The sequence below is a fragment of the Takifugu rubripes genome, chromosome 11 (assembly GCF_901000725.2).
Source record: "Takifugu rubripes chromosome 11, fTakRub1.2, whole genome shotgun sequence".
NCBI lineage: Eukaryota > Metazoa > Chordata > Actinopteri > Tetraodontiformes > Tetraodontidae > Takifugu > Takifugu rubripes.
In genome coordinates, this window is record NC_042295.1 from 9208785 (window position 1) to 9233936 (window position 25152).

General features: G+C 45.5%; 2 protein-coding genes and 1 long non-coding RNA gene across 8 annotated transcripts; 1 reads left to right on the forward strand and 2 right to left on the reverse strand.

Annotated features, from left to right (window-relative positions):
* Positions 1 to 178: 178 nt before the first annotated feature.
* Positions 179 to 7626, reverse strand: fosb (FBJ murine osteosarcoma viral oncogene homolog B). 4 transcript variants are annotated; one of them, XM_029844107.1, is made up of 6 exons: positions 6965 to 7626; positions 6455 to 6612; positions 4974 to 5357; positions 4466 to 4573; positions 3894 to 4223; positions 179 to 2905 (listed from the first exon to the last, which is right to left on the reverse strand). In XM_029844107.1, the coding sequence occupies exons 1-6, from the start codon at positions 7023 to 7025 to the stop codon at positions 2852 to 2854; spliced, it is 1095 nt and encodes a 364-aa protein (XP_029699967.1). In that variant the 5' UTR covers positions 7026 to 7626; the 3' UTR covers positions 179 to 2851. The 4 variants fall into 4 exon arrangements, with proteins under 4 accessions (XP_029699967.1, XP_011606677.1, XP_029699966.1 ...); XM_011608375.2 differs by having other exon boundaries at positions 179 to 3718; XM_029844106.1 differs by having other exon boundaries at positions 179 to 4223; positions 5004 to 5357.
* On the forward strand, positions 6033 to 11621 carry LOC115251524 (uncharacterized). Its single transcript, XR_003890088.1, has 4 exons — positions 6033 to 6107; positions 6437 to 6618; positions 7746 to 7896; positions 8069 to 11621. It is a non-coding gene; the product is annotated as an uncharacterized lncRNA (long non-coding RNA).
* A 4906-nt stretch (positions 11622 to 16527) lies between these two features.
* On the reverse strand, positions 16528 to 23814 carry capn12 (calpain 12). 3 transcript variants are annotated; one of them, XM_029843384.1, is made up of 23 exons: positions 23430 to 23811; positions 22984 to 23053; positions 22770 to 22888; positions 21204 to 21337; positions 20890 to 21061; positions 20724 to 20807; positions 20499 to 20584; positions 20348 to 20425; positions 19986 to 20173; positions 19666 to 19919; positions 19558 to 19569; positions 19393 to 19472; positions 19149 to 19271; positions 18922 to 18958; positions 18772 to 18843; positions 18647 to 18692; positions 18321 to 18382; positions 18093 to 18161; positions 17922 to 18000; positions 17734 to 17850; positions 17591 to 17643; positions 17455 to 17512; positions 16528 to 17174 (listed from the first exon to the last, which is right to left on the reverse strand). In XM_029843384.1, the coding sequence occupies exons 1-22, from the start codon at positions 23631 to 23633 to the stop codon at positions 17486 to 17488; spliced, it is 2166 nt and encodes a 721-aa protein (XP_029699244.1). In that variant the 5' UTR covers positions 23634 to 23811; the 3' UTR covers positions 16528 to 17174; positions 17455 to 17485. The 3 variants fall into 3 exon arrangements, with proteins under 3 accessions (XP_029699244.1, XP_029699245.1, XP_029699246.1); XM_029843385.1 differs by having other exon boundaries at positions 16528 to 17512; positions 19986 to 20167; positions 23430 to 23814; XM_029843386.1 differs by lacking the exons at positions 16528 to 17174; positions 17455 to 17512; positions 17591 to 17643; ... (2 more) ...; positions 18093 to 18161; positions 18321 to 18382 and adding an exon at positions 18438 to 18554 and having other exon boundaries at positions 23430 to 23807.
* Positions 23815 to 25152: the final 1338 nt, after the last annotated feature.

Sequence of the window (25152 nt, forward strand, 5' to 3'; positions counted from 1 at the left end):
CTTCATGTTGTTTGTGATCCTGATATTTGTACACGCAAAAAAAATAGAAATGGAGGCTTGTTTTGTTTTTTCATAAATGACAAACAGGATGCATTAGAAAAACATTGTTCGTAATGAAGGGTACCCAAGTGAAAAATGAATAGGTTTTAGGCATGACGTCACACATTCAAACAATGTACAGTACGTAATAAAGATACATTTTAATAAGAAGCAAATATTGATAATAAAAGCAATACATTCACACTTGACATAGTAGCGGTCAGTTTAAACACTGCAGGTTTTGCTACATGATGTCTTTTCCAGAGGATGTGTATTGCAGTTCAACATGATGAAATGTGGGAAATAAGAAAAATCAAGATTTTCCTTAATATAAAAAAATAGGATATCTCTTGTTCATTTAATGCTTACGTATTCACCGTACAGTAGAGGTGGGAGTAGACTTATATTGGTGTCAGATCATCTTTTTTTACACTGCTTTTTTCCAAACCATTACTAATCCCTCTGCAAACACATGTGGAACTTTACTCAACACACTTATTGAATGCACATCAGATAAAAAAGAACTCTGAATCTGACCAGGGCCGTAAGCTGAGAGTGCGGGTACAGTACAAGGGCCCTGTGAGATTTCCCTCCAAATCACACTTTAATATCCATCGTGCTGCTAAAGCATGATGTGAATAAAGATTTCTGAGTACTGCAAGCTTCAACTGCTGGAAATTCACTGTGCTAATGGCTTCCATAAATGCAAACTCCCCACCAGACAGGACGCACATCCGTCTGGCTGGAGCCCCCAGCAACTGCAACACGTCACCCTCCACCATTCACTGTAAACTGCTTTGTCATTATAATATAAGTAGCACCACAAAAACGTATGTACATGAGAACTATTGAATATGTTTTATGCTCATTCTGATATATTCTCATCACATTTGCATTTTTTGAGACAAAAAAAAGAAAAGGCATCTCCAACATCTGTACAAAAATTAAAAACCATGAGGTCTGCCCATTCTCTAAACACCCAGAGCCATAGTTGCAGCAACCAAACCATTGCTTTGAATAGACGTGTTTATTTAATGAAAATAAAGCTTCTCATCCAGCAAATACAATCACATTTTTTTACACCAATCGATCAACATGTTGGCTTGAGTAAAAGAATAGATTTTGTCATTGATATATTGTTATTGTCTCAGTGGAGAGCAAAATGTTCTATGTGATATGTTTGTAATACTTTCTTCTTTTTTTTTTCTTTTCTCCCGGACAATACAGTTAAGTCATGATGTTGCAGTCTAAACAATTTAATACGTGTACTGACAGTCAACCACACTCTTTTTTTTTTCCCTAAATATTTTGTGGATTTGCATCTGTTGAAGATCAAGAGGCATTAAGGTGTCAGTAGCATTGGGACAGACCTCACATAGAAAAGAACAAACGGAACAAAGGCGTCACCACAGCCTTTAAACATCAGCATTAGAAACATACATACAATGTAGCTTGAATAGTGCTTTTATATTGTTTATAAAACATAAATACTTATTAACAGAGGCAATGACATCGTGCTTCATGTTTTAAGGGTAGGGCGTTAAATTTGTTATAAGGTCTTTTTTTCCCATTTAGAAAAATATGATATTTAAAACTAAACCTCAGTAACATTTCATCTTCATTGACAAAAATATCCCATTTATATCTGCAGACATTCATACTTCAAATCTTGGTAAACGTTTATACATACATGTTGCCTGTATATATGTCAATGCATATAGACGTGTGTCGGTTTTTTTTAAGTGCACAACATGCCTCCACAGTTGCCAAATGAAAATACAGTAAAAGAACGATACGATTGTTATGATGCCTTAATAACAATAACAACTGTAAGAAATGTCAAGATTTAAAAAAAAACAGCAAAATAACATACAAAAACCAGAAAAGGCAACATTACGAATGAAAGCAGAGGCCAACGAAAACAAATACACAAATGGACATTAAAATATATCACAATTCTCACTCAAACAGAACAGGAGAAACAAATTGTACAAATTCACAGGCAAAGAAATGGCGCCCGTACTGCGGCGCCGCCCTACACGTCCTCCAATTTTGCTTCCGGGTCTTTGCTTTTGTGCTCCGTCGCCACGTCAACCTCAATAAAGAAAGAAATAAATGGGCCAGGTGCCTCTGAGTGGACACATCGCGGTAAATGCACCGCCGCCTCGTCTCGGCTGAGAGAAGCGCGCAAAGAGGCCGCTGGACCCAGCATTTAGAGGTTGTCTGAATCCCTACAAATCCTTTCCTCTAAATAAAGGCATCACTTTACATGATTGGTTCGAGATGCTGGTGCTCAAAAAACATCTGCATCTTCTTTTCAGAGGCTCCAAAGCGGCGGTTGATGTGGGCCACGGATGGTATGATGGCAGTGGACAAGAGCTGGACAAGAACGAGATGGCCTTTTTTTTTTCTTCTCTCCTTGTTTATTTTTTCATCACTTTGCTCTTTCTTTGTTTTTAACATGTGGTTCAAAAACAAATGAATGGTTAGGATGGGAGTAATCCTCCTTTTCTCCACCATGACTGCATTTGAGCTGAGTAGAACTTCCTGTCCAAACCGAACCTCTCTTTCCTCGCAACAATGGACGCATCACTTTGTTACTCAAACACGAGGAAAATGGCTCAGCAGAAGAGGGACAGATCCGCCTCACGTATAAAGTAAAAGGCATGTGCGAAAGTATATAGCTGCTGTTCACTCTAAGGGTGCTTTTTTTTCTGAGCAAAGTGCTCCACGACAAATGTTCTTCACTATGAAGGTTGCGTCCATGTCCTTGTGTGAGGGGGGTGTAAAAGGGTGTTAGTTGGGCCATCATTCACTCAAGGTCCCAAGGGCTGCTGGGGGTCTTCGGGCTCTCAGGGGTCGAAGACTTCAGAGAGAGGGAGAAACAGAAGAGGAGAAACAGAGATGGGCAGAGATAGGTTGCACGGCAGGTGGGCAGGCGGAAGAAGGAAAAAAATGAGAAGGAAAAAAAACAAGAGAACAAATCACAAGGGTTTAGTCTAGGTTGTGACACGCATCCCAAAAGTCCAAGCAGCGAAAATGAAGAAGCCGATGATGAAGAGTTAGAGGTGAGCAAGAACGCCAGCTGACTCCCGCAAGAAAAGGCCAATGAACATCGTGTCCTTCGTCCCTATTTCACATTTGAACAAATACATTCAGCGAGAGAAGGTAGAGGATGGAAGAGGATGAGAGCAAGAGCACTGGAAAAGGGGGGCAACCGACAGAGGGAACAAGTTGGGGACACTTGTGCTTTTTAAGTGCAGCGCTTGTAAGTGACACCTCATACTGGGTGCCAGTGACTTCAAAATTCTTTTACACTGTCGTCGTCCTGCTGCAGATGTTCCGATAATGCAAACCCAGACAGGAATTAGCGTTTTAATCGTAAACCTGATCGGGTGTAATTCTCGCACAATTGTTCCGACTTTGCCGACGAAAAGCCAATCTGAAAATAACGGATTAATCGATTCTCGTTTCTCCTAATCGAACGGTGAGACTGGAAGGGACTGTGCTTGTACTTGCCTCAGCCTCTAACTCCAGCGAGTGTAATATGTTTCTGTGTTATGTGTGCACGTTTGTCTGTCGGTCAGTCAGAGTGCCAGCAGTGAAGGCGAGTTCAGGGAATCGGACGACTGCTCGCTACTGCTGTTCCGCTGGTTGGCACTGACCCCGCAGGCTCCCTCTGGGTAGGTGAACACAAATGAAGATGTGTATGAGGTGTTGTAGCTGCCAATGACTGCACCGTCATTGATACCACCACCACCACCACCACCACCACCACCACTGTCGCTGGCCATGAGGCAAGGCCCGCCCGGCGCCGGCTCGCTCGAGCCATAGAAAGAACGAGAAAACTCTACCTCCTGCACAATCCCTGGCTGAGGCTGCTGCGGCGGGACCGGGGGCTGAGCCTGTGCAGAAGCTGGATGGGCTGTGTAGGCAGGTGGCAGATAGAAAGTGTCCTCCTTCACAGCCAAGCCCACGCCGGAGACCGGTTGCAAGGTCTGGGGAGGGAGCTGGGACTGGACTGGAAGGAGCTGCGAGGTGCCCTGCTGGGGCTGGTCCTGGTAGGGGATCTTGCAGTTCGGCTGGTGGGCCACCAAAACGAACTCCAGGCGCTCCTTCTCCTTGTGAAGCTCGGAGATCTCAGCTTCAAGCTCCGCCTTCTCCTCCTCCAGTATGTCCGTCTCCTGTGGGCAGGGGAGCAAGACAAAGGTTGAATGTTGTTCAGAACTACTGGTATGTGTTCAGTTATGTAAAGCAGCCTTAACTCATCCTCTTGAAACAGATTGGAAACAGGTATTAAGAATCATAAAGCCCACAATTATCTCCGCTTATTATCTCAGCTCAGAGCTGTAATCATCCTAATTACGCACACATTTACTACAAGGTAATGTAAACCGCGACTCCGCTGATTACGGGCCACACTCACCGTCTGCAGCCTGTCTGTCAGCTCTCGCCGGCGGTTTCTACATTTGGCTGCAGCCAGTTTGTTCCGCTCCCGTCGAACGCGACGCTTCTCCTCCTCTTCCGGTGTTAGCTGGGATGAAGATTAGAACGCCAATTAGTACAAGGAAAGACTGACATGTCTTATAATGTGTATCATGCAGCAGGAATGGGAATGTCTGGAAGCCAGGGGAAGCGATGCCTTAGAGGACATCGTTTTCTTCATTTTAAAAATAACATCCATGTCATGGGTCAAGAACCCCTTTGTTGACATGATCTGCTCCTCTCTCTGCTCTGTTTGGTAGGTTTATTGTAACAAATGTACAGTATATATTTTGTTTACCCCGGCCTCTAACTCATTTTATGTACACCACTGCCTAACAGTAGAGTCTAATACGACTGTTATGGTACTAACATTAACACTATACCATACCTGCACTGGTTATGTAAAATGCAAGGGTCAACAAGCACACTGTTCAAGCACACACACTTACTAACACACCAACATCTCCATCTTCACTCACAGACTCTTCTCGTGTACGACGACTACGATTCCTGGAGTGGCGGATAGGGCCCAGTGCTGGACCTTGGGGATCTGAGCTCGGAGGAGTGAATCCAGAGCCAGAGGAATAACTGGGGCCTGGCATGTCATAAGGGTCAACTAGTGACACCGGCTGGGTCATGGTCGTGGTGCCAGTGGACCCACTCTGTCCAGAGGCCTGAGAGGAGACGAGGGTCGGTTGTACCATCCACTGCAGGTCCTGACTGGTCGTGATGGCGGTGACAGTTGGCACAAATGAACCGGGCATCTCCCCTCCAGCACTGGCCCCAGGCCCACTATCCACAATGGCCAATCCAGCTCCCACTGACACACACTCCTTCGAAGGAGAAAGTAACAAGCAACGTTTTACAATTTAAGTGTAAACTTAGTCAGCTCATTTTAAATTAGAAAAAATAGGGCGATGTACAATCTTTTTAGGAGCTTCTAAAGGACACTTGAAGATTGATATATAAATTGTCTTCATTACAAGGAGAAGGAAGAAAAATTACTGTGGCTCTTGAAAAAATCATTCAGAATAACAGCTGGTATGAAAAACTTATCTTTATGAACTAATATTGAAAGCAGCACACAGAAATTGGACTCACATAAACAGTATTATATCTCCAGGCATGTGAATAAATAGGGAGGCTGGTATTAAAGATAATAGATGAACAGTTATTTGGTCAAACAAAGTAAATATTTGACGTTTTTTGTAAACATATGCGGGTTAATAAGACGTAACAAGTTCAAAACGATGTATTATTCTACTTCAGAACTTGTGTGATATTCACTCTGAAGCGTCTGAAAGAGCGAAACCGGCGGCTCTCGAATGGACCAATCATATCCCTCGGAGGCAGCTCTCCGCCTCTTTCCTCATTATAGTCACGCCCCCGGTGTTCCCCCTAGCAACGCAACGTCGAGGACCAAAATAGAACAAGCATGCGCGTGTTGGGAGCGTAGCGCGTGGAAGGAGAAAAGTTGAGCCGGGGCGGAGCTTCCGTGCTGACGTAGCAGATTTCCAGGATTGTGTCATCCGCTCTGCAGCGTGCTGTACGCCGAGGACGTACTCGCAAAGTACAGCGAGAAGGTAAATCTAGGCATATTTGTCCTTCTACATCATAAATATCTCATATCCGGGGGCCGTAACAAAACGCCAATGTGTCGTTTTATGTACATCTTACGGAATTAATAACTAACACCTGATTTGGTACTGAATAAAGAACGTTGGCTAAATTAACAGCCTGCTTTGAAAATATGTAGATTATGTATAACTCATTTTTGTAATTCATTCACTTTGGTCATGTATATAACTCCTTTGGTACTTAATTCACTTCGAACACTTCTCTCGGCGTTTCCTATTTGATGTAGTTTGATTTTGGAGATGCGTCTTGTGTTCTTCCAACATGCGATACATAGCTCATCACTTTGGCCTACCTGCGGAGCACTAGTGGTCGGCGGGCTCCCGAAGGAGTCCACGGAGGAAAGGTACTGGGACTCTATGGATGGAGACGAGCTTCCACGTGATCCGTTGTCTGGATCACCGGGGAACCCTTGGTACATTTCCCCGGAGGGATCGAAATATAAGTTGACACCTACAGGTACCAAAGAGAACGCGGGGTCATCTGCATTGAAGGGGAGCGAATGAAGAGACTATCCTGGAGGGGGAAACTTGCTTATGTTGTGATCATGCTAACCGGCTAATCCTTTGAAACAAAGTCCTGGACCAAACAGAACTCGTGGCGCCAATATGAGTAATTCTGCATGCGTGTAGTTTACTTGATCTTTAACGATAACATTATCAGCTGTGGTTTACACAACAGCGCAGTCTGTGTTTTCAGGATTTAAAGTAATCGGAAGAGAAAACGGTGCATGGGATTCCGAGCTCCTCTCATCTGAGCGATCTTAAAGAAAACCTGTATGGGGAAAACATTTAAATTCACTTACAGTTGTTGATCTTGTTATTAATGGGCGAGATGCTCTTGGTTTGTTTCCAAAAAAGTTGCATGAAGAACCGTAATCCAGCTCCCCGCGGAGGGGAAAGTGTTCCAATTCGAATTAAAAAAAAGAAGGAAGTCCGCTGTTTGATATTAAATCCTCTCCGACCTGGCCGTCATCCTGGTAAAATATGCGACCGTAAACACATAAAGTCCGCTCGCGAAACACTTTATAGCTTGTTTTAGAACTGCACGGTAGCAGATCTTGTCTTTTGAATGAACCCATCCTCATCGGCTACAACCGAGGCATCTCTGGACCCGCCCCGGAGTTCCGATGACGTACATGCCCATATTTGTCCTTGTTGTGTTTGGTATCCTTGGTGACGTTGAGGGAATCCCTCTCCCACTGAAACGGACCAGAGGCTCACCTCGCCGGCGGATAATAATAGCACGATCATTAAAAAAAAACAAAAACACTGAAGTCACACGATTTTCTCACCGTCTGATAATTCGAGAGGAAGTTTATAACCGAGAGTCATAAACAAAAAATGTGTATGTTTTCGAGAGAGAATTCTTAAGTCGTGATTTCATACTAGGATGACCAGCGCGGTTATCACCCGCGCGTCTCTAGACATCTAACTCCCGGCTATAGCTTTTATTTATGTGACATAAAGCAACAGATCAACACGGACAGTCTAAAAACATCATTTTGAAAGGAGGATTGGGAACAGCCTATAAAGTGTGTTGTAACAGCGAATGTTTCTGTGTCACTGTCGCGGAATCCCGAGAAGCTACGCATGGGAAATCCTCCAGGAAACTTTCTCTAGACACGCCCTGGGGTGTCCTCCAAAGTCTCGACGACTCATCAGAAAGCTCCCTGAACCTGAACCCACGCACGGTGCTGATGGATGAGGATGTACGACAGGTCCATACAGATCCTCGGTAAGACACACCCTGACAATCCATAAGTACACGTCTTGAGCTTTGATTAATGCCTATTTGTGTGCGTCGTTTGAGATACCAGCTTATTTTAACGTTATGTATTTATTATATTTTAACAAAAAACGTGAGAAAAAAATCGTATAAACCAGCCGTGTAATTTTATCTTCGACAGTGGGCAGCATGCAGTGACGGAATTGAGCGCCTGTCATCGCCAACATCACCCGATCGAACAGAAAGTGATTCATTATTACAGCCAGCATGAGGACACCAGTGGGAACGTTGCTGGTGGGAGGATGGACCGGGTTGGGAGGGGAGAGAGGGGTGTAGCTGGAGGCAGGAGACCGTGTGACAAAGGACGAGTGAGAATCAAAAGTGGATTTAAATGAGGAAGGGTGAAAAAAACAGCTTTTTTTTCCTTCCTAAGTCAAACAATGCTACTGGGCGTGTGTGCTCCTGTGCGAGCCCCTGTTTGTGTGAAAAAGGCGTGAGCAAGACGAGACTTAGGGATAACAAGTTGGCCTATTAGTCAGCGCTCCAACGTCAGAGGCGAGGATGCGCGGAGGATGTTGTGTCCCATCCGGGCTGCCGTAACTGCTGCTGACTAACTCTGTCAACGAGACCTTAAAATCCTCGGACAGCCGCGGCGTTTTATTAGAATCCTCTCAGGGAACAGCGGAGAAATCAATCTGATTAAATGTCACTAAATTTTCTCTTTTTATGTTCTTTCTTCTCAAAGTTCACCAACCAACATATTAAATCACACAAATGAGCCTGTAAATGCTAAAACAAGGGGCCATGTGCGACCCACGGGTTCGCTACACGTGTGTATATGTGTGTAGCGTTCTGTCGCTATAGATACGCCGTTGCCGGTGACGTAAGGACGTTTGTTATGCTGCCTAGCAACCGGTTTCCTTGGTAACCGGCTCCCGTTGAAGACAATATGGCTTCCGGATTCTTTGTGCGTAGAGAGAGTGGCAGAGGAGCGAAACACTCCTCAGCGAGTTGTCGTTTCAGCGCTTCGCCGTCGGTCGACAGGTGTTGACAACCGTCAGGTTGTCACGTCAGGCGTCGAGCGCGATGGTTTGTTTAACGTGGCCGCCGTTTGCAATGCGCGCGAACTTGTTTGTTCAAGCGTTTCGCCTGTGTGTTTTGACTTTCCACTTAGCTGTAGGCTAAAAACGCGGTCACATGGCTCGATCGGGCCACAAGTCCACTGCGCGATCTATTAATAATTGTTTCGAAAGGATGCTGTTAGCGGCCTAAAAAAGATCGCGTTGCCATGTTTTCTATCAACAAGTTAGCGTTGGGTTTAATCCAAGTGTCAGTCAACGCCGTGACCATTTAATCCTAGTGGTTCCGCTTGGGTTGTTTTTATTTTTCAAGTTTTGGGGGATTTTTATTTTTATTTTTTATTATTATTATTATTAGCTGAATTTGATTTAACCCAATTTCGAGATTTTATTCTGATTCCCTACAGCCATTAAAGCAAGCCCTTAAAATTGATTTCATACAAAGAATAACACTTTTAAACATCAAACTGCTGTAAGGTGACAGTGATCTCAAGGTGACAGTAAAGCTGTTATATTGCACCATCACTATAAAAAATACACCTTAATATATATTTTTTTATAATATTCCATAACTCTCTGAGTGTATGTAGCCTGTAAATGCTGTATTTCTTTGACATCCAGTTACTCAAATGGCTGTCTTGGTTTTAGATTTCGTGTTTTTGAGCCTTTGTTTACTACTCGAGGACCTCCAGACTCTAGACAAAAAAATGAAAGAAAGAAAAAAGCAGCTCTGTCTGGGGGCTGTAATGTGCTTTGTTTTGATTTTCCCTGTCTCTTAGCATATTTTCGGGAAGCCACTAACATTTTGCCCATGCTCACATGGCCAAACCCTGTATTTCCTGTCTCGGTGCCCAAAATATTTATTACCAGGCAACGACAAGGCCTGTCCCACTTCAGAGCAGTTGTGTTTACACCCCTTCTGGCTGTGTGTCCACACAACATTGCATAACTCTCCCCACCTCACTGAAATATGATCCCTCTTTCTCGCTCTTGGGCCAACCAGAATGGCTCATAACCTCAGCTTTTTCCCTAACCACCCAAGAATGTCCTCCACTTTTCACTGTCTTCAACAGGAGCCTTGTGTGAGAGACAAACTCAAGCTGCACTTGCTTGGACTGGTTGTGTGTTTCGGAATTCTTGTGACTTTATGCAACTTTTGGCTGGAATCCTTAACTGTGTTATCTATTGCTTCTTCATCCACGTGACTGTTTAATAACACAACTTCTCGTCTAAACCCAGTAATTCCACTTTTGGCAGAGCTGCCCTACATGTGTGGACTGTGGACTTCATAATGAAACTGAGGTGAATTTAAAGCAAAAACAGGGCTCTCCGTCCAGACCGACCCTAGCCTTGAACTCAGGACACCCCCTTTACTTAGTTACAAGTCACACAGAGGGCCTCGTGACTCGCCACATTGATTGATGGCATCTGCACTTAATCTGGTTGACAAATCAAGAACTTTATTCGCCCCACGTGGAAGGTTGCTGGTGCCAGGCGTGGAAAGGAGATGTAGCCAGATGTAGCGCTCAGCAACACTAATTAATAAGGCGTGAGAAGACAATAACAGAATAAAAGAAAAGTTCAACTCAGCAGTTGGAGGCCACATGGGGAATCCCAGCACATCTGGCCACGTGCACGTTTTCAAGCCTGTATCTGTCTGTATTTATGTAACGCTTGGTGATGATAGAACAGAAACAGAGGGCAGCGGGTCCAATTTTTCTTTTTCTTTTCTTGCGGGTTGGGTTGGGGGGGCTAAAAAAGAACTCCTTTGAAAGAAGAGCCAGGGAAGTAAACAGACAGGATACAAACCTCATCCATTTTTCTCTGTGAAGCTTTGTCCTGACAGGATGGTGGAGTTACAGCTCAGGTGTGTAAATGTCATTATCAGTCCGTCCTGATGTAACGGATCACCTCCTCACGTTGTCCCGGCGGAGGAGCCAAGGAACCTCATCGTCTCACCCCCGCAGTTTCTAAGAATCTATCTCATGAGCCATTAATCAACATGGTCTTGGCCAAGGAAACGTTGCATGGAAGCCAGAGAAGTGTGTGGTAATACAGTCTACATACACGCCACAAACTCGCAAGAGGTTCCTGCCTGCAGGGGGCGCCTGTTCAAAAGATGATGCATCTCCTTGATCCAAGAAATCCAAGCGTGAACATAATTCACATCTAGTCAAGTTATATCAGCACATTTGAATCTACCCAGTGTTTAAGTAGTTAAGTTGTAATAATTGTCAAATGGAAGTAAAGGGGTTGAGTTATAAATGCCTCTTGGGTCATCAATGAGCTTTAAACTGAACTGGTTAAAAGAATGCAATCACCTGAACTGTGTGCCAAAAAGAATTCAAAGAATGACGCCGCATATTCTTCCTTTTAGTGGCTACTCAGATGCTGTGACCATATAGTTCTGACCATATTTCGTGTCAGCCTCACACAACGACCGCACAAAACATTTCCTGGAAGGATTAGATGGCCTGGATGCTCCGAGTCCTACTTCAAGACATTCCAGTTTTCTTGTTCCTTGATTCCACATGCTTTTTCTCTTGTTTATTCTAATGCTCTCATGTTTATGTGGTAGAATTCTTGTGGCACTCCAGTTGAATAGCAAGCTTGTGTTTAGACAGGAGCGCTCTCTCTCTCTCTCTGAATCACACACACACACACACACACACAAACACAAAGATAAGAATTTACTGTGAAGAAGGAAACCCATTCATGCATGCACATTCAAATGTGCATGCGTCACAGCATCAGTTGTGAGCTTTTGTGAAACTAAAAAAAAATCCTCTCACGTCATCCGGTTTCAGAACGGAGCTGCATCAGGCCTCTTACACTAATTCCATCTGGAGTTAAGTGAGGCTACGGTTGACCGTGACATACCTGACCCATTGCAAATGAGCTATTATGGCATTAAAGTGCAAACTGTGTAGACCAGTTTGTGTGGCAGAGGTGCGTGGTGCTGGTTTGAAACTGCAATTAGGGATAATCTAATTTACATTTTTGGGCTCTTACACAGCATGTGGCCAACTTTGCTTGTCCCTAAATAACCGTGTTGGCGCTCACTCACAGCTCCGGGAGCATCCGCCTTTATTTCTGTTGCAAGCGCAGCCATAAACGTCAGCATCGGGGTGCAGCGAGCCCTTTTGTATCATGCACTGCATGGGAGTCGGATGCCTAAAGTTAAATGGAATCAGTGGGTTTGGTTGCTCCACAGCTCACCGTGACTCAGTCACAAGCAGCGCGTCAAACCTAGCCTACTTTTAACAGGCTCCCTGCCAGTCACAGAGGCAAGGTGCCAGAAAGAGGAAGAGGCTGAGGGCGAGGAAGATGAGGGGCTCTTTAGTTACAGGCGGTTATGAAACAAGAGTTTGAAGCACCGACTGATTCTCTGAACTCCAACATTCCCTCCCCACGCTCACAGACTTTAATTAGGTATTGACGGCATGAACAGATGCCATGTGCCGTACATCCTTTCAGTGATGAACATGCACGACCAACCAAAAACCCAGTCTTTAAAGGCTGGAATCCATCTGGGTTTTCTGTCCTACCGGGTAGATAACACGTTCACCTGAGACCCCTCTTCCATTGGTAAGTGGTTTCTGCCTGGTAGGAAGGAAACCCGGTTGGAGCAGCGCCATTGAGGACTGGGTTTGGACATGTTAGCGGCCCCTGAAAGTGTTGACAGAATCGATACATCGGTAAAGGTCACAATACAAAAGGGTTTTTTACTGATTTGTGACATATCATCTTATATAATATTAAAGGGATAAAGAAAGGATTAAATAACGTGGGGAAAAAGTCCAAATTAAGGTGAAAATAAAAGGAGGTCGAAGAGTTCGGTAGCCGTGGCCAGTCATGATCCCACATGTTGGAACAACGCAGAAGTAACATCAATCGTGTAGAAGTGTAATGATCAAACAAAGACATGAACAGCTTCATTTTTAAATATATGTGTTTTTAAAACGTACGGTCACTTGCACCTGTTTTCCTGCCGGTAGTAGGTGGTGTGGAAGTGGAGCTGCTTCAACCCTCCTTCAACTCAGGCGGATCTTGAAGTCGCCCCTGGTTGATGTGACGCTTGTTCCCATAAACCCATTTTATGAAGCTCTCAAGACATAACGCCTGAGCTATTGCTGCTCCCGAACTACTTACGTCTCGCGATAATTGCATTGTACTCGGCTGTTGAGTTCATCGGGAAACATTTACGCCGGTAATTCTCAGTTGGTCTGGCCTTTAGACTTAAAATGCCTTTCAAGGGTTTGTGTTCCTCAATCGCTGCAGACTTGTATGTCCACAACATGATGAACAAACATTTTTGAGTTAGAAATGCATAAATGTCTTGTGACAGTTGGAGCATAGAACTGCTACAGTCTGTAAAATGTAAAATATTATTGAGAAATGGCTGCACTATTTATCTACTTAGTCATCTTCCACCTGGACGAGGAGAGCCTGCCAACTTCATTATTCCCCCACTCGTTCCTCACCCTCCGCTTCTCTCTGGGAGGCTTTGTTTCAGCTTCTTTTCCTCGGCACCCCCCCGACCCCCCCTCCTCTCTTCCTTACATAAAGGCTGTCCTATTTTTCAGGGACCAGCAAGTAAGAGGAATAAAGGGAGTGAGTGGGCTTGGAAAAGGGGACTGATGGAGGGTTGGAGCCAATGAAGAGAAAGGGAGAAACAAAAAAATGGATGAGCAGGTAGAGGGCTATGAGTGTGCATCCCCGTCATCACCCCCCCCCCCCCCACACACACACACACACACACACACACCTTGCAGACCTTATGTGCCCACACAACAATCTCAAGCCCTCGCTCTCTCGTCACACCGTCCACCTGTGCACGGCCGCGGCCATGTGCGCTTCTGTGCGACTCTTTGATGTCATTTCCTCTGAGGTCCGGCCGTCTGATCTCGCTGCTCTCCGACACTCCCTCAATGATGAGAGCATCTTTCTGAGCCTTCAGGGACACTCCTTGCTTTATCCCAGATCACGCTCGCGCGCTAATCCCCATCCTCCCTCTCTGTGTTGATCAACGGTTGGGATATCTCAACATTAACACACCCTGGCGACGGTCTGGTGGATTCTGACGTACTTGGCGTTGCACAGCCGCTCGGCTCCTTGAAGGATAAGAAGGGATTTTGTGATCATTTCTGACTGGGGAAAAAAAGGAAAACTAGAATATTACACTGAGAAGTATTCAGCCCAATAGACACTTGGAGCCTTTGACATGTCTCTAGACCTTGATTGTCCCTTTGTGGTCATGGTCTGGACAGATACTCTCTCACTGGTCAAAAAGACGGCCTCCACCAAGGCAGGTTGGCATTGCGGCCTGGGGGAGAAGGTCTGGGTAAAAAAATGTGACCAAGAACCCTGTGGTCACCAAGGCTGAGCTCCAGAGGTCATAAGTGTTTTAGAAGGTCAAACGTCAGCACATCACCAGTCTGAGATTTATTTTTAGCAAGTCTCAACACAAAATTCAGCCACTTGCAGGTTTATAGTGACCCCCCATCAGCTCTGGAATATGGTTTCGTCAGTCTTTGAATCAAACGATGTTTTTGGGTTTTGTTTACGTACAATATATTCTGTCGCTTGCAGCCACATATTATGTTAAAAGAGAAAAATAAAACGAACCACATTGCGAAGAAACTGCTGCCTGACTCATGAGTAGGACACTGGTGCTCGGGGCAGTCGAGTTACCACCACCACCGTCTGACGGCATCGGTTTGACGTTCGCGCTTGCTCAGGTTCCCGCGGGATTTGCGCCACTTATTAGCTGAACTAATGGCGAGCGCGTTTTGGTGCGCAAAGGTCGTTTTTACGAGTTTATAATGTGTCCAACAACGAACAGCTCGGATACCATATTTTTAACGACTTGATGGTTCAGGTGGCCTTCTGAGGTCTCGACCAGCTCTCCTGCCTGACCGGGTGCAACCGGAAAGAATTTTTGCATTGTTAAAGCGTGTTTTGCCGCCTCCAGCCATACGCACGCAATGAGTTTGTTTAGAGAAAAGCAACAGTGGTGTCACATTAAACTAAAGTGCATTTTTTATGTTCGAGTATGAGACACACTGACAGTTACAGTCGGGGGTGTCAGTGAGGTGACACTGTCCTTCACCTCGCCACAACAGAGCTGTTGTTTTTTTTTAATAGCCCCCACGGTGCTGCACCGATGATTAAATGGGAGAAATTTAACACCGATCTAAATCCTGCTGCTTCCCTGTCAAATCATCCACCGTCAGTCAGGACGTGTTAATAAATAAGCACAATAAATACACCCCACGTCCCACGACAACGCACACTCCCATCTTTAAATATCCCAGCTCTGACGACTGAGACGGCGCTGCTCATCAAATTTATGCGTGAGCAAGCCCGGGCTAAATCTGCAGGCAGAGCGCGGACTTACGCAACCCTCCTGGTCCCCTTCTGTCTGCACAATGGCTTCAAATCTCACTGATCTCCAACCAGCCCAGCCCTCCCCAGATCTCCCACTCCCACACTAAATACTACAACTCCGCTGCTATTCTTGGACCAGCCCCCGCCTCTGTGCCACTGAAATACCAGCACCTCCAAGAACAGACGCCGAGCTGTCAGAGCATCATCGCGTCCCACCGGACAGCTGGGGAGGGGCTGGGGGGAAGGGGGGTGCAGCAGGAGGATGGATGAGCAGAGCCTCTGTGGACGACAGAGACAGAAGAGAGTCATGGACCAAAGTTCCTGGATCAGTTACAAAGCGCTTTCCTTGCCTCTTATCTGATGGTGTTTGTTGACGTCTGCTGTTGATCCACACCTTTTACGCAACGACAGATTTAATCCGCTTTATTTATGAAGCTATAAATAAAAAAAATCACACCGTTGTCGTGAATATGAGGCTTTCCAAAAGAGCAGGAAACCTGTAAAAAGGAAAGAACTGCCATTTAAAGAGAAGCAGGTCAGGTGTCGGGTCAGGTCTCTCCTGCATTGAATGTAACAGATATACGAATGGTGAACAGCTGCCCGATTTGTGTGCCTTCAGAAATGATTTCAAACCAAAATTAGGTGGATTTTTATCTTATTTGCTCTTTCCCTCTTGGTCTTTCAGAAGGGTCAATATTTTCTACTTTATTAGAACGTTTGTTCAACGCAACCACACGGATCATGATTGTTCCACTGCTAATGATTTAAACCCAAAAGGATAGAAAAAAGATTTTATCCGACCCAATATTCCTTAAACATGTTTTTCCTCCTAAAGTGACTCCAAATTATTTAATATTCCGACCTTCAGGATCATGCTGTTCGCCCTCTAGCGGCGTGTAGCAGTAACACATTTCCCCCCTCAACCTTTCATGCGCGTTTAGACTTGGGACAAATTATACTGGGATATTTCATTTAAAATTGTTATTGATGTTTTACTTCATATATGCTGCTATGTTTCTTTCAGGGACAGTTTTAAAATTACAGCAGGTACGATTTTTAATAGTTTAGATGAGGCAGTGTCCACAGACGGTGTCGTATTTCCATCATTACCCTTTGCTTTCATTCACATCAGAAGTTCATTTATCTTTATATTGAGAACAGACCAATATGATTCAAGATGGAAAGTAACATGCATTTTATTGTGAATGTGACACTAGGTGAGCATCCAATTACACCAGTGTCCAGTGAGACACAGACATTAAATGATAGATGATGATGACGAGAGCTGAGAGGAAGATGAGGGCCATCTCTTCACTGTCCCTCCTCTTCACTCTATCACAATATAGATCTAACCAGTTGCCGGGGACAACCTGTGTGTAGCCTACTCACCTAACACCGGAGGAAGTGCTATTATTAGTCCCATGTGTACAAAGGGTGCGTGTGTGCGCATGTGTGTCTATGCATGTGTGTGCATGCACGGGTGCCAAGCATACAAGCATCTGTGTGCAGCCTTAGTGCAATAAAAAGGAGGTGGATGCAGATTGGGAGACTTTTTCTGGAGAGAACAAGGAGGGGGAGTCAAAGAGAGGGATGGAGGGATGGAGGGAACGTAGTGGTGGAGGGGGCGAGCGAGTTGACGCTGCGCATGGCGTCACTGCGATAAGAATAGAGATGGTACATGTAGCGATGCTGAGACATCAGCCTCACACCCTCAGTGGGGCAGGCAGCACTCACTCTGTGTGTGTGTGTGCATTTGTGTGTGTATTTGTGTGTGTTCCAATATTACACATGGTCTGCCGTATGATGAAATTTCAATACCTTAAAAAGAAATTTTGAGAAATTAAATGAAGTTTGAGCATATAGAATCCCTTTGAGAAGGTGAGTAAGTAAAATAAACTTTGACCTTTCAGTAAAAACACATTTAAACTATCACACATCGCATTATGTGGTCATCATTTATAGGATTCTAGGGGGTCTATATATAATGAGAGTGTGTCAGAATTCATAAGGGGCACTTTGCAGCCACAGAGCATTAAAATGTTAATGCACCCCAAAGATAAAAGACTAAAACAAAGAGGAACTGGTGCGGACAGTTTACATTTCCAGCAGCAGAAAGTCAGGAAGCATCTTCACACTGTGAGGAACTGATGCAGCCACTGGACAGAGACAGAAAAAGAAGGAAAGAGTCAAAAACCTGACACCACGAAGTGAGTGAGTGAGTGAGTGGAACTTACAAAGTTGATCCCTCTGTCTTTCACCTCCCGACTGGTCTCTGATTCATACAGAGCTAGAGTGCAGAGGTGAGAAAATGACTACAAAAGTTGCAGATAGCTTTAGATTTGAATCATTCTAAGGAGCGCAGCAGTGCGCAGGTTACCGAAGAGTCTGCGCAGCCGGGTGACACATGAGACAAAGCTGTGGAAGGGCGCGTGCAGGGCTCCAGAAGCAAAGCGCTCAGACAGCAGCTCAACTATCTTCCTGTCGCACTGCATCCCTGGACAGGCAGAAGGACAGAGGTCAGAGGTCAACCAGGCAGCATGTAACCCGTGCAGGACGCGTGCGTACCGACGGCTTCAAGGGCTGCACTGAGCTCAAAGGGGCTCATGGTGCCCGACGAGTCCTCGTCAAACTGGAAGAAAATGGCCTGGGAAAGGACGATATGTTAGAATAAGACAGTGAAAGGTGAACTTTAATTTCATGTTGATCCAAATCATTTCCCCCGCTGCCTTCTCTTACCTGCAGTTGGCGCAGGCTGGTCAGCAAGGTTTCTGCTTGTTTACAGCTCAGACTGGCGCGTCCTTTCGTCTGCCAGCACAAGTTAAGGAATTCCAAAGAACAGGATAAAACATGTATCTCCACCTCTGCCAGTTAAATTAACTTGACTCGTGTGACTCTAGAACTTTAAATCAAAACAAGTCAATCAATTTTTAAAAAAAATAAATAAAAAAAAGGACAAATGGATACATCCTCGCCAAAGATGAGCTGTCGGCAGGTCTCCAGTGGCAGATGGTAATCTTTGTCCAGAGCTGTGATGACACATACAGTGACATGCTGATGCAAAGATCTCTCGAGACATTTAAGTTGAGTGCAAAGACAAAGATTAGACGTTTTTATTAAAACAGCTGAAGGGTCTCTGACTGTTGACCTCTTGGCTCCTCCGTTCCAACCTTTCAGGCTCTAAGTTTGCTCTGCTTCCCCCTAGTGGTAAATGTGGTTACCGCAAGCTAGAGTTGACTGGATGATTCTTCTTTTATTTCCACATAAAATATGAAATGTTTAATGAAAAGAACCTGAGTTGAACAGCTCCATGAGCTCCTTAGCATTCACTCTATCATCCTGCAAGGGAAGCAAAAGACATTTTGTTTCAATTCAGACTTCAAATATACACTTTTAGGAGAAGATGAGAAATTCTTACTGGACCGGCCGCCTCATCAAACGTCTTTTGAACTCTCATTTGATCATCAGGTGAGACAGGAGCTGCCATAACCTATTTGACACCCAAACCAATATGGTTTTTAATTGCTCCTGGGGTCATTAAAAAAAAACATTTCTGAACTGAACTCACTGGCAGGAAGTCAAAGGAGCAGCTAAAGTCATTTTTCCTGAAACACAAAGATCACATTATATCTGAAATGATAGAGTTTAAGTCCTAAACATGCATCTCAAACATGCGAATCTGAAGGAAGGGCATGATGTGGGGAGATTCTACACATAAACTTTAGACATAATCGCTCATCCATCGGGGGTAAAATTGTTCACTCTCACTCCCGGGCCTTGGAAAAAGACTCTTACCCCAAAGTGTTTCCAGTCTTGGAAAAAATGCGGACAAAGAATTCCCCGGACTGATTGGGTCTGTAGGTGGAGGCCACCACGATGTATCTCCCTGGGTCCAGAAGCAGCTTCCGCCAAACACCTCTGAGAATTAGCTCATTCGTCATCAAATTTATAAACATTCAAAATCAGTTTTATCCTTCCCAAAATAAAAATTCTGCAGAAAATTCATTGAAAAAGCACATGAGTGTAAAATGCCTTTTACCTCTGAGCTCTATACTTCCCAGATCGGCCCACGGGACTATTTTTCATGAAGAAGCTGCGAGTCAGACACGCACTCTGGAACTGAACGCACGGCAACATGGTCCAAATTTAAGAAACGCGCTTTCTATAACAAAAGGTAGGAAGCTGCTGATGAGCTGACACTCACATCAGAAGGAACCTGTAAAAAAGGGGTGACACAAGTGTACAGTAGGTGAGAGTCTGTTCGGAACCAAAGTGATCTTGTTCTGACAGCGAGGGGGGGCGGAGCGGCGACCTTGTAGACGTGGAAGGCTATGTAGAGGAAGTGGACCTTGTCCCTCTGCCGGCGGTTCTTCTGCAGCAGCTCCACCAGCACGGTGCAGCGTTTGGACTTCTGCTTCCGTTTCTCGGCTCTCTCCTCCTTTGCAGTCTCCTCGTCGCTGTCGTCTCCGTCGACCTCCTCGTCCTCCTCGTCTTCTTCATCGCCGTCATCCGGTTGGTCCCCCTCTCTGAGCACCAGCTGGAACTGGGGGTTCTTCCAAAATGACCCTAAAGCAAAGGAGAGAGTGAGGCACAGGTCGAGCTTGAATGCGGAGTAGAGAGTCTGAAACGCACGTTTGTATTTGCGGCTGCCGCCGGCGGAGCTCCCCGGGACCCAGAATCCTTCATGTTCGCTGATAGTCCAGGTGGAGGAGGGGGGAGGGACGGGAGAGGCCGGCGGATTTTCCTCTGTCAGAGTGTCGGGATTCACGCTGCAGAGCTCCACCACGTCAAAGAGCCTGGAGAGATCCTCAACGCTGATCCTAGCAGAGACAGCAAGGGCCAGAAAGCCCACACAGGTGATCTGCTGTCAGTGCAGATGTGGGAGAAGCTTTGGAGCGCCACCAAAACAACCAAATAATAAGAACTGGCATTTGTTTCCTTTAATTGCATGACATGTACAACATAGCACCCAGATGAAATGAAGGCTCTCTCACCAGAACTCTCCATCTTCTTTCTTTATTAGTTCAATCTTTTCCTTCTCGGCTTTGTCCACATCGTCCCACTCTTTGGCTCTGCGCGCACACACCCACATCTTCGTCAGTCAGCTTGTTCTTACAGCGTTGCATTAGCAACAGGCTTCCTCACTTGTCGCTCCATGGTCCTCTGTACTCCACAAAGCCCCAGGGGTTCCTCAGCCTCAGCAGCAAAGTCTCAACCGAAGCGTTCAGCACCTGAAATGCAAAGACGGCAAAAACGATGGCAAAATCCTGCGCCTGCGAATCACCACCAGAATTAAACCCTTTCATGGGTCAGACAACGGCTGCCGAGTTTGAATCATCTGGTCGCCGTTTGCTGCGCTATAGCACTGACCTTTACGGTGTCGGTGATGGCGTAAGCGTGGCCCTTTATCAGACCCTCTCCTGTCACTTTACCCACCTCCTGGTAGCTGCCAGCCTGTGACGACAGAGAAACATGGCAATCAACCTCTACTGGCATCTGTGTGTGTGTGTGTGTGTGTGTGTGTGTGTGTGTGTACCTCTATGAAACAGCTCAGCAGGCTGCCTCGAGACAGGGCGGCTGTCAGAGACCTCCACAGGACCCGTGGCGTGCGAGAAGACACCCTGGTGGAGTAGGCGATGCCTCCTGTGAAATCCTCCATCCCCTCCGATATGTTCCCTCCCTTCAGGCTGCCGTAGCATCCGATTAACCTACATAGGAGCGCTGCAGTAAATCCTCTCCCGTAACGGTGTATTATTCGCGACATCCATGTAAATGCGCACGGCCGTAAGAAAGCAGTGGGCGTCCTCAGACATTACAACCTAGAAACATATGCTAATAGTGGCGACTGACTTGGCATAGGCCTTCTCCACCAGGGCGCTCCAGTACTCGTTGCAAGTGTGAGAGTAGCTGAAGAGCAGACGTCCTCCGCGTACTGGCAGCCTGTCATCGACAACCACCTCCACCCACTCACCATACTGCCAGAACTGTACAGACGACACCCAGGGAGAGAGAGACAAAGATGGACAGAGAGAGAGAGGAAGAAACATACCACAGAGGAAGAGATAAAGCACTTCACCTAACCAGGGAAATCTAAAATTCACTTTATCCTGACTCTGTGAGCCCAAATACATGTTTCTTAAGGTCATGAGGTCATCACATGCACATACATCCTCTTGCAGAATGAAGGTTAAATACTTTATATGCTCTATTTAGTTCAGTCCATGTTTTCTGTAATGTTTTTATTTCCTCTAGCGACCTTCTTGAAAAGAGCACAGGAAACATTACAATGTTTAAGCCAGAATTGGCGAGTGTTGCACAAACCGCTGCGCTACAGTCCCGTTAGTTATGTAGATTCGCTAACAGAGGCACTGAAACAAAGTTGAAGGTGCTGGAACAACAATATTAACAAGTACAAAGAGAAAATATAGAAGCTCACATTAGCATGAATGCTATCGCCATAGCGATCAAATCCTGCCTCATCTCCACTTAAATCATTTAAAAGAACAAATAAAGAGTGGATTTGTTTATTAAGTGCATTAATACATTCAAATGAAAGTACAAATACCCACAGGTCTACATTTATGAATTTAAATCGACATGCAGGTGATTTAAAATGTGATTTTTCTGAGGAGACAAGCAGCTGTTTAAATACATTACTACATTACAGAAAGCCTACAGCTAACTGCACACGCACGAGTGGCCAAGAACAGGCCAGAACTGGCCTTTCATACCAGCACCGTGTGCCTGTTGAGGTTTGTCCCAGTGGGAGTCACTACCTGCGTGTCTGGGCCGCTCTCCCATGCTAACATCAGCCTGACGGAGCAGCATCAGCTGCCTCTCGTCCGCCCCGCCTGTCGACTCCTGTCACAGCTCGCAAGAGGTCAAATCCCACGGGTGGAAAAAAATAATAATTACCGTCGTGTTAAATGCTGGAAAATGACCTCCGTGTCCGCTTCAACCTGGTTTATGTGCGCACTAATCCATCGATCCGGGTGTCAGAGGTAAAGAAACAGGCTCACGTTGACACCAAAGAGAAAGACCGCCTGATGTTGCGAGTGGAAATACAATATCCTCTGGGCCTAAAGTAGCTTATACTGTAATAAAAATTAATAAAAATTAATAAAAACAACTTGTTTTCTCCCGCCTTCCCCCTGTCTGCGGTTTCAAATTATTGACAATTCCAATAAACATGGTGGCCTGTAATGAGTACAGGACGTGACCCGACTGCTTGGCCCACCCTAAAACGCAGGGCAAGAATCAGAATTCTCCCCTAGGAGAGGTATCCTGACTGAGGTTAGTTTTAGGACCTTTGCACGAATCGGCTCCGGCTGGAGGCTTCTTGATCAGTTCTTGTGGTCCCAAACCTGCTGCAGCAACGCCTTCAATAAGGAACCCATCTCAGCCACAGAGACTCACCCGAAAATAAAAGATGCCAGCGTACGACTGGGACAGGCTCTGGCCCGGCGGCACCACCTTCACAAACAGGGTGGGGTGCATGGTCAGGCAGGACAGGGCGGCCAGCAGCCAACAGTTGCCTGACCGAGACACAAAAAGCCAATATGGTTCGAGTTTATTGAGGAATGTAGCTGGTTGCCAAGCCGGATAAAAGGGGGGGGGGGGGGGGACTCACCCAGTTGGCCCTGGCAGATGTCAGTGGTTCCAGTGGTTCCCTCCACGAACACAGCGTTCTTACCGATTTCCTGCAGAAACAGGACAAGGGGACAGACTGAGACGAGACATACATAATGCTTTTTATTGATTTAATGCCAAAGAAAAATGACCAAAAGATCACATTGGGATCCTTTTGAAATTTGAGTCACATGCAGGTGACCTTAAAGGAGGGATTAGACAACACATTGTTCCTGATCTGGGGATGTGGCCCTCAGTCCAGCTCCTCAGGTGAGCCACACCTGCGTGAATCACCGTCAAACCCGCAGAGTTGTCAGAAAACATCGCACCTTTGTCACATTGTTTCCAAAGTCAAACCGGAAGTGACTCATCTCACTTTAAACGACGCCGCCTGGTCCACATGACAAACTTTTCTCGACAGTTCTAAGTGCAGGATGGGGAACCAACCTTGGGGCGCAGCCACTTTATGGCGTTCTTTGGATCCGGATCCTCCGGCATGCCGATGGACTTCTGCTCAGCTGGAAAAGCCGGATCATCGAACAGCTCTCCTGACTTCACACACGCTTCCAGGAGCTTCTTGAAGTCCTGATCTTTAAACCTGACAGGGTTCTCGATGGAACCCAGTCCAGGGGTCTCCTCGCCGGTCCCCATTGCGTCGATGGGCGAATGTCTCACCCCAGACAACAACGTGCGCACAGCCGATGCTTAAATAGGCTAATACACGTACACACCCACCCCGTTTGGCAGTAGCCCCGCAGGGAGCGCCTCCCCGGTTCTGCAGCCCGAAAAAGGCGTGTGGAGCGCCGGGAGGGCCACGCAGAACCGGAGTTCAACTAATGACACGGTGCCACCAGCAACTTTGATCTTGACATATTTACTGCCCATTAAACACCATAATCGCGCAGAAAAAGGTCATGAAGTGATGATAATTGGCCATTTCTGCAGCCATGGCCACAAACACTGCAGCAAATTTTAGGTCAGCTTCCGTCTTTTAAGTCTGTTTGAAATATGAGCTCGTGTAACCATCTGATCAATGGCTAAACACATTTTGTGTTGTCTGATGCTCCATCATGTCCAGACACAAACAGCAAACATATTTGCAAACTTCGTGATCAATTGAACAGATTTGGTGAGCGTGTAGAAGAGGGGGTGTAATTCACCAAATTGGGCACTAGGGGGTATCACAACTTCACAGTGCGCGCACCAGTGCAGGTGGCCCAACTGGATCTGGAACCGCCAGTTCTATTAATATTTGCCAGCAGAGCTATAAAATGTCTGATCTGGTGTTTTATGATATTTATTACTGTAACAATCCAGCCTTTATAATAGGTCAAAGTTAGTACAAACATGGCAATCAAAAAAGTTAAAGTGTAATGGTCAACTATATCAGTGTTTTGCGTTGAACATGAGCCCCCCCCAATTAAAGACCAACAAATGGGACGTTACTGGAGGTGTATTAATAGTGCAATAAACAGTTTAACTGCAACATGTCTCCAGCTTGGAGATGTCCTGCAGTCCACAGCCTCAGGTTTCCTCAAGAGATGATTTATTAACAATTACTCCTTAATAAAAATTTGGAGCAAGATCCACAACCGGATTTAACAGCTGCAAAAATACTTATCTTGAAATTAAATTCCTAAAAAAAATTCAGTTGAAGCTCAGCAGAAATTAATTTTCCCGAGATCCGACTAAAAAAACCAAAAAACATAAAAAAAATACAGGAAAAAGTACTAAGTGTCCAAAAAAGTTCCTTCAGATCTTTTTTTTTTTTCAATCTTTGCCTCGCATTTATAAATGTTTTAAATGAAAGTGAAAGTCTTAACTAGCCCTATAGAAGCTACTTTTACCAATATAAGGTGCTATTAGAGGTTATTCATGACTGAACTCTCTTAAAGTTGGCCTCCTTCTATGTCAACATCGTGTGAACCCAATAATTTGAAGTGGACACCCAATTACTGTCCCCTTCCTCTGCCTGAGTCTGCTCCCTTATGTCAGGCCCTTCATTCAATGGAGCTGGATATCCATCTCCAGTGTACGGTTGCCCCGCTGTGCTCACTCCAGGCCTCTTCAGGCGTCTCCAGCCTTACCTCCATCACACGCCTGATTACACTGAAAATGTGAGCCTGACCGGGACTAAACAAACAAGAAGAATAGCGACACAGATCCACCT

Excerpts from the sequence above, each read along its gene's own strand:
- fosb (XM_029844105.1), bottom strand. The coding sequence starts at position 7,025 with ATGCAACTTTTTTGGAAACAAACCAAGAGCATCTCGCCCATTAATAAC. Across the intron at positions 6,613-6,964 it reads TAATAACAAGATCAACAACT|GTGTCAACTTATATTTCGAT; the intron begins GTAAGTGAATTT and ends TGGTACCTGTAG. Across the intron at positions 4,224-4,465 it reads TGACAGACAGGCTGCAGACG|GAGACGGACATACTGGAGGA; the intron begins GTGAGTGTGGCC and ends CCCTGCCCACAG.
- capn12 (XM_029843384.1), bottom strand. The coding sequence starts at position 23,633 with ATGGGGACCGGCGAGGAGACCCCTGGACTGGGTTCCATCGAGAACCCT. Across the intron at positions 19,272-19,392 it reads GGGAAGTATAGAGCTCAGAG|AGGTGTTTGGCGGAAGCTGC; the intron begins GTAAAAGGCATT and ends GCTAATTCTCAG. Across the intron at positions 17,851-17,921 it reads TGCAGCCCTTGAAGCCGTCG|GGATGCAGTGCGACAGGAAG; the intron begins GTACGCACGCGT and ends CTGCCTGTCCAG.